Source organism: Rutilus rutilus, assembly GCF_951802725.1.
Source record: "Rutilus rutilus genome assembly, chromosome: 16".
In the NCBI taxonomy this organism is placed as follows: Eukaryota; Metazoa; Chordata; class Actinopteri; order Cypriniformes; family Leuciscidae; genus Rutilus; species Rutilus rutilus.
The window spans coordinates 35673089-35685249 of record NC_140224.1 but is presented as its reverse complement, the minus strand read 5'-3'; the positions used below and the strand labels follow the sequence as shown (position 1 = coordinate 35685249).

At 39.4% G+C, this 12161-nt stretch overlaps 1 protein-coding gene across 1 annotated transcript in view; it reads left to right on the top strand.

Annotated features, from left to right (window-relative positions):
• Nucleotides 1-99: 99 nt before the first annotated feature.
• The window catches only part of LOC311306300 (uncharacterized protein), a gene marked incomplete at both ends in the record, with an annotated part of 32342 nt that continues 20280 nt past the window's right edge, over nucleotides 100-12161 (top strand). The window contains 13 exons of the mRNA XM_084434623.1: nucleotides 100-111; nucleotides 1215-1281; nucleotides 3168-3569; nucleotides 3670-3936; nucleotides 4045-4056; nucleotides 4144-4215; nucleotides 5004-5402; nucleotides 5563-5949; nucleotides 8129-8209; nucleotides 8331-8515; nucleotides 9110-9270; nucleotides 9822-10067; nucleotides 10214-10376. Of these exons, the coding sequence (XP_084290749.1) occupies nucleotides 100-111; nucleotides 1215-1281; nucleotides 3168-3569; nucleotides 3670-3936; nucleotides 4045-4056; nucleotides 4144-4215; nucleotides 5004-5402; nucleotides 5563-5949; nucleotides 8129-8209; nucleotides 8331-8515; nucleotides 9110-9270; nucleotides 9822-10067; nucleotides 10214-10376 (2454 nt within the window). The remainder of the gene's footprint in view (nucleotides 112-1214; nucleotides 1282-3167; nucleotides 3570-3669; nucleotides 3937-4044; nucleotides 4057-4143; nucleotides 4216-5003; nucleotides 5403-5562; nucleotides 5950-8128; nucleotides 8210-8330; nucleotides 8516-9109; nucleotides 9271-9821; nucleotides 10068-10213; nucleotides 10377-12161) is intronic.

The following is a 12161-nucleotide window of genomic DNA, read 5'->3' as shown; positions in this document are numbered from 1 at the left end:
AATTTGTCATATATTCAGTGCTTGCATAATTAAAGCCGAGTGCACACTGTACGATTTATAATGGTCCTTTACGACTGTAGCTTGTCAGACTGTATGAACATGATTCCCGCTGTAAGCCATGTCACTCTGTGGGATCTCAGTTGTCATTGATCGCTAGTCCTGACATACAGTCTGACATTAAAGACTTCAGATCAGAGGAATCTTTTAGGATTCTCAAAATTAGTCTCAGACGGCTCAATTGTGGCCAAAATCGCACAGTGAACCCAAGTCGATATTCGAAGCACATTTACCAATTCCAAACCACATCAATCTAAATTACTATTAAGATTATATATCATCATTTATAGGTGATATGTAATTGTTGATGAGGGCTAAAAATGCCTTTTATTCAGTTTTGTATAATAATTAGGCAGTTCTCCATCTCTGAGAAACTGACACCTTGTACTTCTGGAGACTCCTATAGGTTGCAGTTCTGGAAAATGGTGACACTGGAGACTAAAGGGTTCCTGGTGGTTTCACACTTAATTCTTTGCCTTCATTCCTAGTGTTTTGCAGTCTTTTCTTCTTAACCTGTTTTTGCAACTCTGCTGACAATTATTAACAAAGCATTTCGTTGTCCGATGGTCTCGCCTTCATTTTGAAATTTCCGAAGTGTTCCATCCTTGTCATGTCATGATTGTATTATATATTTATATATTGTTGCTGGGAATCTTACTGATCCAGATGAAGAGGAACATGATCTGATTTTAGGTCAACATATACATAAACTATTGTTTTCACTGTAATATCAGAGCAGCCGGTACACAACAGAGCTGCACAATGAAGTCAAACAATTAAATGGCAAGCATTGATACAATCTCTAACAATATAAAAAGAAATGAAACACTTCTTGAAGGTATTGTTTAGAGATTACTCCCGTTTCCAGTAAAGTTCCACCCACAGTTATTAAAAGCACTGATAAGATTGTGAGCTCTGCAGTTCAGCATCACTGTATTGAACTACTGAAGAGAGAATCTCACTGAGTTTGCTCTGATCTCAGGTAAAGTTACTTCTCTCCATTTTACCCGGTTTAGCTCAAGTGACTAGATTTTTGACCGATCTTAATTTTATGAATATCTGTTAACTATAATTTAATTTGTTTTTACAAACCTACACAATAAACAAAAAGAAAAAGAAATATAACTGAATGTTTCATGTTGTATATGTGTGTGCAGGTGCCGTTCGTCACAATGAGGTTTCTGATCTCACTGTGTGTGTCACTGCTGCTGCTGCTGATTAATGGTGAGTGTTTTATAATCTGTCTGTGAATTTCCCAATATTAAATAATGCTTAATAATTTGTCTATTAAACGTAAAATCAGGGTCCTCATGGTCATTTAAGGTGCACCAACAATAAGACATGATAGTCTAGTGGTGTAATTTGTTTAAAGTACACTGTAAAAAAATTCTAACCTCTCCAAGTCAAAATTTTCTAGTGACTGGTCACATCAAAATTTTTTAATTGGCCCAAGTGCAATTCGTGTTGCAATAGTCTGTTAACATTGGCTCAATGAGAAATAATACGTCAGACTAATTGAAAAATGTAGATGTGACCAGTCACTAGAAAATTTTGACTTGGGGATGTATTTTTTTTTTACAGTGTAAGGGAGCTGAGTTTACATCCTAAACTATGATATCATTTTTTATAATGACCCAAGAACATTACACATGAACTAATCTGCCAGTGATCGCCCCTGCATATTCTTGTTTAAATAACTGTTTGTTTTTTTGGGGAAACCCACCCCCACATAATTATTATTCATCATAATAAGTTAAAGGAGAACTCGGCAACTCTAGCGAACTCTAGTCACTTCTTCGCTGATTTTCCCTTTTGTTGTCGCATGTTTTCCCCACGAGCTCCCCCTACAGCTGTGGGGGGGGCGTATATTTCACAACACGGTCGTAAAAAACTCACTTGCGGCGGCCTCCTCCCCCTCTCTACCGCTGCTCATGTGCGTTTGTTTTGATCAGAGCAAGCCAACTGTATCGTGTGGAGCTATGTCTACCGAGGTGGGTAATCTGGTAATACATCATACATGCGTGTGTGTTTATGTCGAATTGCCGTAAAGCAATTCGTGTTTTGCGCTTGCGCTCGTTCTCGTTCTCGCTTCTCACGAGATTTCCAATTTCTATCTTGCCGGGACGGTAGTCCCCAAGTTGCAAGGTTGGTTTTTCGCCTGGGAACGCTGGGGGGAGCGGGGAAAGTCACCAATATCACCAAAACAGGTTGTTTAACCATCCAAATGATTTCTAGACAGTTTTATTAAGTTAAAAAAGTTACCAAGTTCTCCTTTAAATATCCCTGTAATAATTACTACAATGAAAGTGACTAATTATATACTTTTGAACTCTGAGCTGAAGCGATTATTTTTGCTTTTAGTGTCGCTATTCCAGAACATTCTTGAGAGAGTAGTCCTGCATCGATTCAGTCTCCCACTTATTCTGTCAACTCTGCTCCTGGGGACCCATTGTCCTGCAAAGTTTATTTCCAATCTGCTTCAGCTCACCTGGCCCGTGATTATTATTATAAAACAAACAAAAAAATTTCTTCCAAGCGATTCTGAGGAGCTTGTTTGTGGTTCAGGTGTGTTTGATTAAGGTTGTAGCTAAACTCTGCAGGACAGCGGTTATAACAGACAGTGGGTCAGGGCAGGCAGCAAACAGCAGAAGAGTCCAGGTAAACAGATACCAAAGGCAGCCAGAGAAGAGTCATAAACAGTAATCCAAGGCAGGGTCAAAACACAGGCAGAAGATACGATGACAGAATAATGCTCAGAAATGCAGCTGGGGCAAACAAGACTTCGCATTGTGTGACTGAACAAACAGGGTTTAAATTGTCTGGTGATAAAGATCAGGTGTAGAGATCGTAGTCCCAAACAGAAATACGTCATCAACTAGGCTTTATTGTTATTATCACAGGAATACTTATTCTTACTGTGAGGAGAATTTTTACCGGTATATCGCAAATGATAATATATCGCCCATCCCTACCCAGAATGTTTTCAGTTTATCCCTATTCAACACACCGAGAAGCTGATGAGTTGAAGCAGTTGTTTCAATTAGTAAGACATTTGAAACATTCTGCTATATGTTTCATCACAGACTGTCCCTTTTTCTTCATTCTCTCAGAATCAACAACTTCCATCTCTGATCCATGCTATGATTATAACACTCTTGATGAATCCTGGAGAGACATTCGGCAAAAGCGATATCAGTACTCTGGACACGATGACACTCTTGTTGAATGGAGTGGCTGGTATCGGCTGTATGTGAATGGAGAAAGTGCCCAAATGTCTGAGTGGTGTGTGGATAATGCTAAATGTGGTGGTGAAACTGGACTGCAACTCAATAGTTCTCATCCAACTCTTGAGGATGGAGTGGTGACCCGTGAAGTCCTGGGAACATATGGGTACAACCTGTGTGGCGACCACAGATCCACGTCCATCCAAGTCAAAGCCTGTCCAGGAGATTATTACATCTATGAACTTGTCAAGCCAAATGTGTCAATCCCCATGCCTTCATACTGTGCAGGTGAAGTTCCAGGCTCTATTTTCAAATATATATTTTTGTTTGTTACATGGATACAGCTTTCTACTAAAATAAAGTATTTTTTTCCTTCAATCCATGATAGTTGCTTTCCAAAACATCAGCAGTGATCCCTGCTACAACTATGAGTCTCTGGATCGTCCCTGGAGAGCCAACAATGAAAGTGGAGATTACATGTGTGATGAACGTTTCTCCTGGAATGGCTGGTACCGGCTTTTCTACTATGGAATGGACATCCGGATGTCAGAGACCTGTGTTAGTTCATACACCTGTAACACATACTATAATCTGTGGCTCAATGATCCTCACCCTCAGATAGAGGATGGAGTGGTGACCAGGGAGGTCTGTGGAGGTTACTGGGGAGGCTGCTGTAAATTCAAGTCAATTCCCATCAGAGTGAAAGCGTGTCCAGGCAATTACTATGTCTATGAACTTGTGAATTCACTATTCTGGTGTTCAGGATACTGCACAGGTACAGGTTATTTTCTTACTTTTTAATACATTCTTTTAAATCTTTTTTAATGATTTCAGTCATGTCTTGAATTTTCTTATTTTTTAGATGTCAGCACCATTTCACAGATGGTTTCCACTGTAAGTCCAGATTTAAGCACTGGATTCATCATCACCTCAAGTAAGTTGTAAATAATTATATATATATATATGAATGAGGTTATTCACAATAATTTATAATTCACCTTTTCTTTAATTATTAATTGCAATAAAAGTTTTTTGCATGAATGTGTTGCATCTGTCATGATTCTGCCATCTAGTCCTTGTCGTTCTTTAATTCTTGAGGCAGGATCATGACAGACCCATGTTTTGTGTGCAAGCACATGGCCTTTTGTTTGGGCCATGTGCTTGTGTTGTCTTGTTCTCTTGCCCCGCCCCCTTGTTATCCTCGTTTTGTCATTATTGCTTTACCTGTGTCACCTGTTGTTTTATCATTAGTCTCTCTATTTAATCTCCTTGTGTTTGCTGACTTACGCCGGTTCATTGTGATTCTCAGTGTGTGTATATTCTGTGATACATTACCTGTGTGTAAACCTTCCCGTGAGTACCTGGTGAAGAACTCTGTCTTGTAAAGTCCTGATCTTGTTGCTGTTGTTAGTTATTTGTCTAGTTATCTGTCAAGTCTTAGTCTAATGTAGTTAGTCTTTGTTTTTGCCCACCAGCCTTGTTTTGCCCCAACGTGGGTTTTGTTTTCCCTGTTTTGTCTGAATAAAACCGTGTTAATTGCATACTGTCTGCGATTGGGTTCATCTCTCCACAAACCATAACAGCATCACTATTATACAGTCATGTTTGTGTATGAGTGATTTAAGAATCTCATCATGGTTACTGTGTTTGACTGTTTCAGATTCACACTCGTAAAGTTGCTCATTACAGTATAACTTTGTCTGTTTTGGTTTCTTTTAACAGATTATGACCCGTGCAATAACTACAACATACTCTACAACTCATGGAGAAGCACACTCAATTACTGGTCTTTGCTTATGTATGACCTTATGTCTGATTATGATGACACTCGTGTAGAATGGGACGGCTGGTATCGACTCTTCATTAATGGCTTGAGTGCTCAGATGCCTGAGTGGTGCATGTCTTACATGTCATGTGGAGGTTTAAGTTCTCTGTGGCTTAATGGCTCTCATCCTCGGCTAGAAGATGGAGTTGTTACTCGTGAAATTTATGGCTCTCATCGTGATCAGTGCAGTCGCTACAGATCCAACCCGATCCAAGTCAAAGCTTGTCCTGGAAATTATTATGTCTACAAATTTACCAGACCAACTCTTTCAATCCCAGCTCCCGCTTATTGTGCAGGTACTTTTATTCTTATTTATTTTTGGTATGCTTCTCATGAGGTGTATTGTAGGCTCACATATGACAACAACTAATGCAGTCCTGTAAAAGACTAATGTATAATTATTTTGAATACATTTATTCTTTTGTATATAATGCTCTTTCTTCTTTTACATAATAGTATCTTTCACCTCTCCAAGTTTACACCCCTGCTACAACTATACCAGTCTGGATGAGCCTTGGAGATCCACAGACAACTATTACTACTATAACACGTGTGATTATAATGTGGAGTGGAATGGCTGGTACAGGATGTTCTACAATGGTGAAAATACTCAGATGCCAGAATCATGTGTAAATCAAGGCATGTGTGGAACTTCTAACCCACTATGGCTCAACGGCCCTCACCCACAGCTGGAAGATGGAGTGGTCACCCGTCGGGTCTGTGCTTCCACATGGAATGGCTGCTGTAACTACACATCCCACCCTATAAGAGTCAAAGCCTGTCCAGGAAATTTCTATGTTTATGAGTTTGTCAAGCCAATGATTTGTGGAGCTTACTGTGCAGGTGAGAATTTACCCATTTGTGCTTTAGTCATTTAGCCATTCTCTTACTCTGAATTTTGTTTTAAAATGATAATTGATATAACATTTTCCTAATACCGGATGGCGAAAGTCAGTCCATCCCTTCAGCGCCTACAACAGTAGAGACAATCCTATCTATAGACTTCATTACTCCACCAATCACTAAATGTAATATTTATCTTTGTTTCCAGTAAGGATAAACACTACCTATACTACAGTCACAAAAACTACAAATGAAAGTACAGCCCCAGAAACTACAACTGAAACTACAGCCACAAAAACTACAACTGAAAGTACAGCCACTGAAACTATAACTAAAACTACAGCCACAGAAACTATAACTGAAACTACAGCCCCAGAAACTACAACTGAAAGTACAGCCCCAGAAACTACAACTGAAAGTACAGCCCCAGAAACTACAACTGAAAGTACAGCCCCAGAAACTACAACTGAAACTACAGCCCCAGAAACTACAACTGAAAGTACAGCCACAAAAACTACAACTGAAAGTACAGCCACAGAAACTATAACTGAAAGTACAGCCACAGAAACTATAACTGAAACTACAGCCCCAGAAACTACAACTGAAAGTACAGCCCCAGAAACTACAACTGAAAGTACAGCCCCAGAAACTACAACTGAAACTACAGCCACAGAAACTACAACTGAAAGTACAGCCCCAGAAACTACAACTGAAACTACAGCCACAGAAACTATAACTGAAAGTACAGCCCCAGAAACTACAACTGAAAGTACAGCCACAGAAACTACAACTGAAAGTACAGCCACAGAAACTACAACTGAAAGTACAGCCCCAGAAACTACAACTGAAACTACAGCCACAGAAACTACAACTGAAAGTACAGCCCCAAAAACTACAACTGAAAGTACAGCCCCAAAAACTACAACTGAAAGTACAGAAAATACAGCCCCAGAAACTACAACTGAAAGTACAGCCCCAAAAACTACAACTGAAAGTACAGCCACAGAAACTACAACTGAAAGTACAGCCCCACAAACTACAACTGAAAGTACAGCCCCAAAAACTACAACTGAAAGTACAGAAAGTACAGCCCCAGAAACTACAACTGAAAGTACAGCCCCAGAAACTACAACTGAAAGTACAGCCCCAGAAACTACAACTGAAAGTACAGCCCCAGAAACTACAACTGAAAGTACAGCCCCACAAACTACAACTGAAAGTACAGCCACAGAAACTACAACTGAAAGTACAGCCACAGAAACTACAACTGAAAGTACAGCCCCAGAAACTACAACTGAAAGTACAGCCCCACAAACTACAACTGAAAGTACAGCCCCAGAAACTACAACTGAAAGTACAGCCCCAGAAACTACAACTGAAAGTACAGAAAATACAGCCACAGAAACTACAACTGAAAGTACAGCCCCACAAACTACAACTGAAAGTACAGCCACAGAAACTACAACTGAAAGTACAGCCCCACAAACTACAACTGAAAGTACAGCCCCAAAAACTACAACTGAAAGTACAGAAAGTACAGCCCCAGAAACTACAACTGAAAGTACAGCCCCAGAAACTACAACTGAAAGTACAGCCCCAGAAACTACAACTGAAAGTACAGCCCCAGAAACTACAACTGAAAGTACAGCCACAGAAACTACAACTGAAAGTACAGCCCCAAAAACTACAACTGAAAGTACAGAAAGTACAGCCCCAGAAACTACAACTGAAACTACAGCCCCAGAAACTACAACTGAAAGTACAGCCGCATAAACTACAACTGAAAGTACAGCCCCAGAAACTACAACCACGGACACTACAGCTGGTAATATAATGTGCTGTTATGTGTGGGATTATTGTTTTATGTCTGGGATGCATGTAATATAGCATGTTAAATCTATAGTTGTAGTTCCTTTGCAGACCACCATATCATGTTAGAAAAGCTTGCAGTGACAGTTTTGGCTGTTTCTGAGAAGATATTGAGTCTCTGTGCTTTATTGAACGGCGCTGTGGATGATTCTTCATGTCTGGGAGAAGAGAGGAGACAAAGTTCAAGTTATTTAAATATAAGTTGCATGTTAATTGATCGAGTGGATCAAGTCCTACTTTTCATTAACTCTCATGCTACTGGAACATGCAATGTGTTGTGTTGTCCTTCATCTATCTGTGCTTCTCTTAGATGTGAGAGATCGCTGTTCTGAACTCAGCTGCAATGAGGATGAATGGTGTGGGAAGAAAAATGATGTTTACGGCTGTTTATGTAAAAAGGACCATCACACACCACAATCACATTCTGACTCTTTTGGTTGGTGTAATTCCACAACTAAATTTAAAATACAATACAATATTCAGTCATTAATTAGCTTTGCTTTTTGTCTCAGATGTCTCAGAAACCTGTGAAAGCAGCTCTGGCTCCATATCTGTGTCTCGCTGTCAGCTCTTTGAGGCTGGTTTTCCAGCTGATGTCTTACACCTCAATGATCCCAGCTGCAAAGGAACGGTCCGGAATGGCAGAGTGGAATTCCATTTTGATAATGAGGAACACATTTGTGGCACAAATCTTGTGGTAGGATATATTACATACAACGCTATTCCATGTACTATCATCTCAAATTGTCACTAAATGTTCGATTAAAAAAAATGCTGAAAGGATATCCTTTTTATCATATGTGTGATGCCAGTTGGATTCAATAAAGTTTTGTATAGAAATCAAGAAAACAATAGTTCTTTTTGACAACTTTTAGGATAATGTTCACTCATAAGAGACCCCAATCATGATCAGTGATTTAGGCAAATTATTATTTTATTATAGTATTTATTATTATATTCTGTTATACATAATGAAGGGATGCCAGCTTATACGTTCAGCTTGGAGTGAGAATTATTTCTGTGGACCATTTCCTTGCATCACAAGACGTGTTTTTTTTTTTTTTTTTAATGATTGTTAAAGCATTTGTTAACTGAACAGAATTTCATTAGGTTTACTGACAACATGTTACAATGACTGGCACTGTGTTTTTATCATGAGATTATGTAATATAATGGAGATGAGCAGGAGAACAGTGTCAGTTGCGTGAGAGTTGGAACCCCCCATTAACTAGATTCTGGGTAAAATGTTAAAATGTTGACATGTTCAAATATTATATCCATGTTCCATCAGGCTAACGGCACCCACTTCATCTATGATAACTTTATTCTGGGGACACCGAGGTCAGAAGATCTCATCATCAGCAGAGAGAAAATCCTGAAGCTTTCTTTCAGCTGTGCTTATCCTCAATCACAAACACTTTCCATGAATGTGGAAATCAACCCACTGGAGAGGTGGGAATCTTTTACACAGGAAAAATTATTGTACAGTATAAAAATGAGCAAATATCCTCCGAAAATTATACATGATGTGTTCTTAAAATATCTACATTTCTAAATATGTGACCCTGGATCACAAAACCAGTCACAAGTCGCACGGATATATTTGTGGCAATAGGCAACACTACATTGTATGGGTCAAAATTATAGATTTTTCTTTTATGCCAAACATCATTAGTATATTAAGTAAAGATCATGTTCCATGACCATATTTTGTCAATTTCCTACCGTAAATATATAAAACATTTATTTTTGTGAGTGAATGCAACTTTGAAGGCGATTTTCTCAATGTTTAGATTTTTTTTGCACCCTTGGTCAAATGTTGTCCTATCGTAACAAACCATACATTAATGGAAAGCTTATTTATTCAGCTTTCATATGATGTATAAATCTCAATTTAAAAAAATGTACCCATGTGACTGGTTTCGTGGTCCAGGGTCGCATATAGATTGAGTTGCGGCAAATACATGTACATAGAACTTTTTTTTTTTTTAACATTTCATCAGCATTGTGCACAAGACTCTTCCCGCTGGTGAAGGCAGATATCTGGTCCGGATGATTCCATATGAGGATGATGAGTTTACCCGGCCCTTCACTGGTCGTGTGGATGCAGAGCTCGACCAGGAGATGCATGTGGAAGTTCGTGTTGAGGGGGTCGACAGCCGCCAGTTTGCCCTGGTGATGGACACGTGTTGGGCTACACCTGTGAATGATCCTGATTACAGCCTCCGCTGGGATCTCATCCTTTCAGAGTAAAGCATTTTTTGCTTTTTTTTAAGGATTGCCTGAGATACTTTATCTCTCAGGATTTCAAGTCTAAAGCACAGGATTCCACTTTTATACAGCGGAAAGAAAGAAAAGAATTTGATTTGTTGATTGTCATTATCGATATTCTCAGGTGTCCCAATCCAAATGACGACACAGTGGAGCTGCTGCAGAACGGTGTCACGACATCCAGCCGTTTCTCCTTCAGGATGTTTATCTTCACTGCAAACTCCACTAAGCTTTACCTGCACTGTGCTGTTCACCTTTGCCTTCTGTCAAGCAATCACTGCTCAACTGTGAGTATTGAGTAATTGACATCCATCCGTCTGTGATAATGTAATTAAAGTTTTAAGAATCTGCTATTGATAAATTCCTGTTGATCAGAGAAATATCACTCTAAATGTCCATGGTGCTGAGGTTGAATGTTCAAGGTTGAAAATGCTAAAATGCTTGTTTTTTTTCTGTTCTCTGCTGGAGACTTTCTGCACCTTTATGTTTCGTGTTTGTTCAGTGATATTTAACAGGGATTCACACAGCTGGATTTTGCTCTTTTCTCTATTAGGATTGTGCCTCTGGACACCACCGGAGAGAGGGCAGGTCTCTGGACTTCCATGACAGTGCTTCCATATCCATGGGTCCTCTGGTCTTGTCTGAAGGGAACACAGGTGAACATTTCATTTATTTTAATAATTTGTAAATAAAGGTTTCTGTTGGTTTCTACTGTGAATACATTACATTTCATTTCACTGCATTTCATTATATCCCCTGTTCACAGATAAGTGGGTCCCAGAACAAGTGAAGGTATCTGAGGCTTCTTGTCTGTGTGGTTCTCTGATGCTGATACTTGTTCCTCTGATGAGTGTCCTGACACACTTTTAGTTTACCCCAAAAAGGCATTTACATACACATTGTTTCTTTATTTCATAACTGATATTTTATGTGGCATAAAGGAATTCTTATTAAATCATTTAGACCTATATTAATTGTTACTGTACATACTACATTCATTCTGTATTAATTGAGAGGATGTGGTGAAACAAGAAAGACCATCAGATTCATGCTTATTCAAATCATGCAAAAACAACATTGGGTCATTCCTGTTTTTGCAATTTTTAATTCTGTGGGCCCTATCTTGCACCCAGCGCAATTGACTTTGTACACCGACGCATGTATCATTCCTATTTTGCACCTGACACACAGCGGACTTTTCCCTCGACAGACGCACGTCGGTAAATTAGGGAATGAACTTGCGCTCCCGGGGGCGGTTCAGCGAAAAGAGGAGGCGTGTTCCAGCGCAAACATTCCCTGGTGCTATTTTGCAGTTTCAGAAAACAATTCCGTCACAGACCAGGAAAAACCTAGTCTAAAGTCAGTGGCGCGTTATTCAGATGGTATTTTAAGGGCGCATGCTTGGCCATAATGTAGCATGTGCACAACGCGCATACACTTTGCTTATCTCATCTACACACAGACGCAGCAGTTCCCATTTTTGCAAACCATACATAATTAGAAGGAAAAAATATTACCACACAAGGGAAATCATTGTGGTGTCCATGAAGATGTGAAAAAATAGGCATAAATCTGGCTTACACATTTACCCAAATTATACCTTTACCCAAATTATACCTTTACTCAAAGTTAATAACGCCTGTTTAACCGAAGCTAATTTGGGTGTGTTTCTCCCATCCCCAATGTCACTTCTCTGTGTTTTACGGCCCTGACGAGAATGTCGCTCTCCTCGGCTGTGAACCGCTCCTGCCGTGCGCCTGGTAAATCCGCCATTATAATAGCAATCTGCCATGGAACAAGCACGCCTGCTTTTAAAGGGAATGCAAGATGATGCTCTGATTGGTTTATTTCACGTTTCGCCCAAACCACACCTATGAATAATGAAGCTACTTCAGACCAACCCATTTTAGATTTGCGTCGGGCGCAAGAGTCATTTATCCTGCCGGTATAAATTTACTTGCGATAAAATCTTAAAAGCTTACAGTGACTTCAGTCAATATTAGGTAGTTATCATGTTTTTTCACTTTAGAATACTGTTCCAAATAATTAGTAGTTCCTTTTAGAAGGATGTA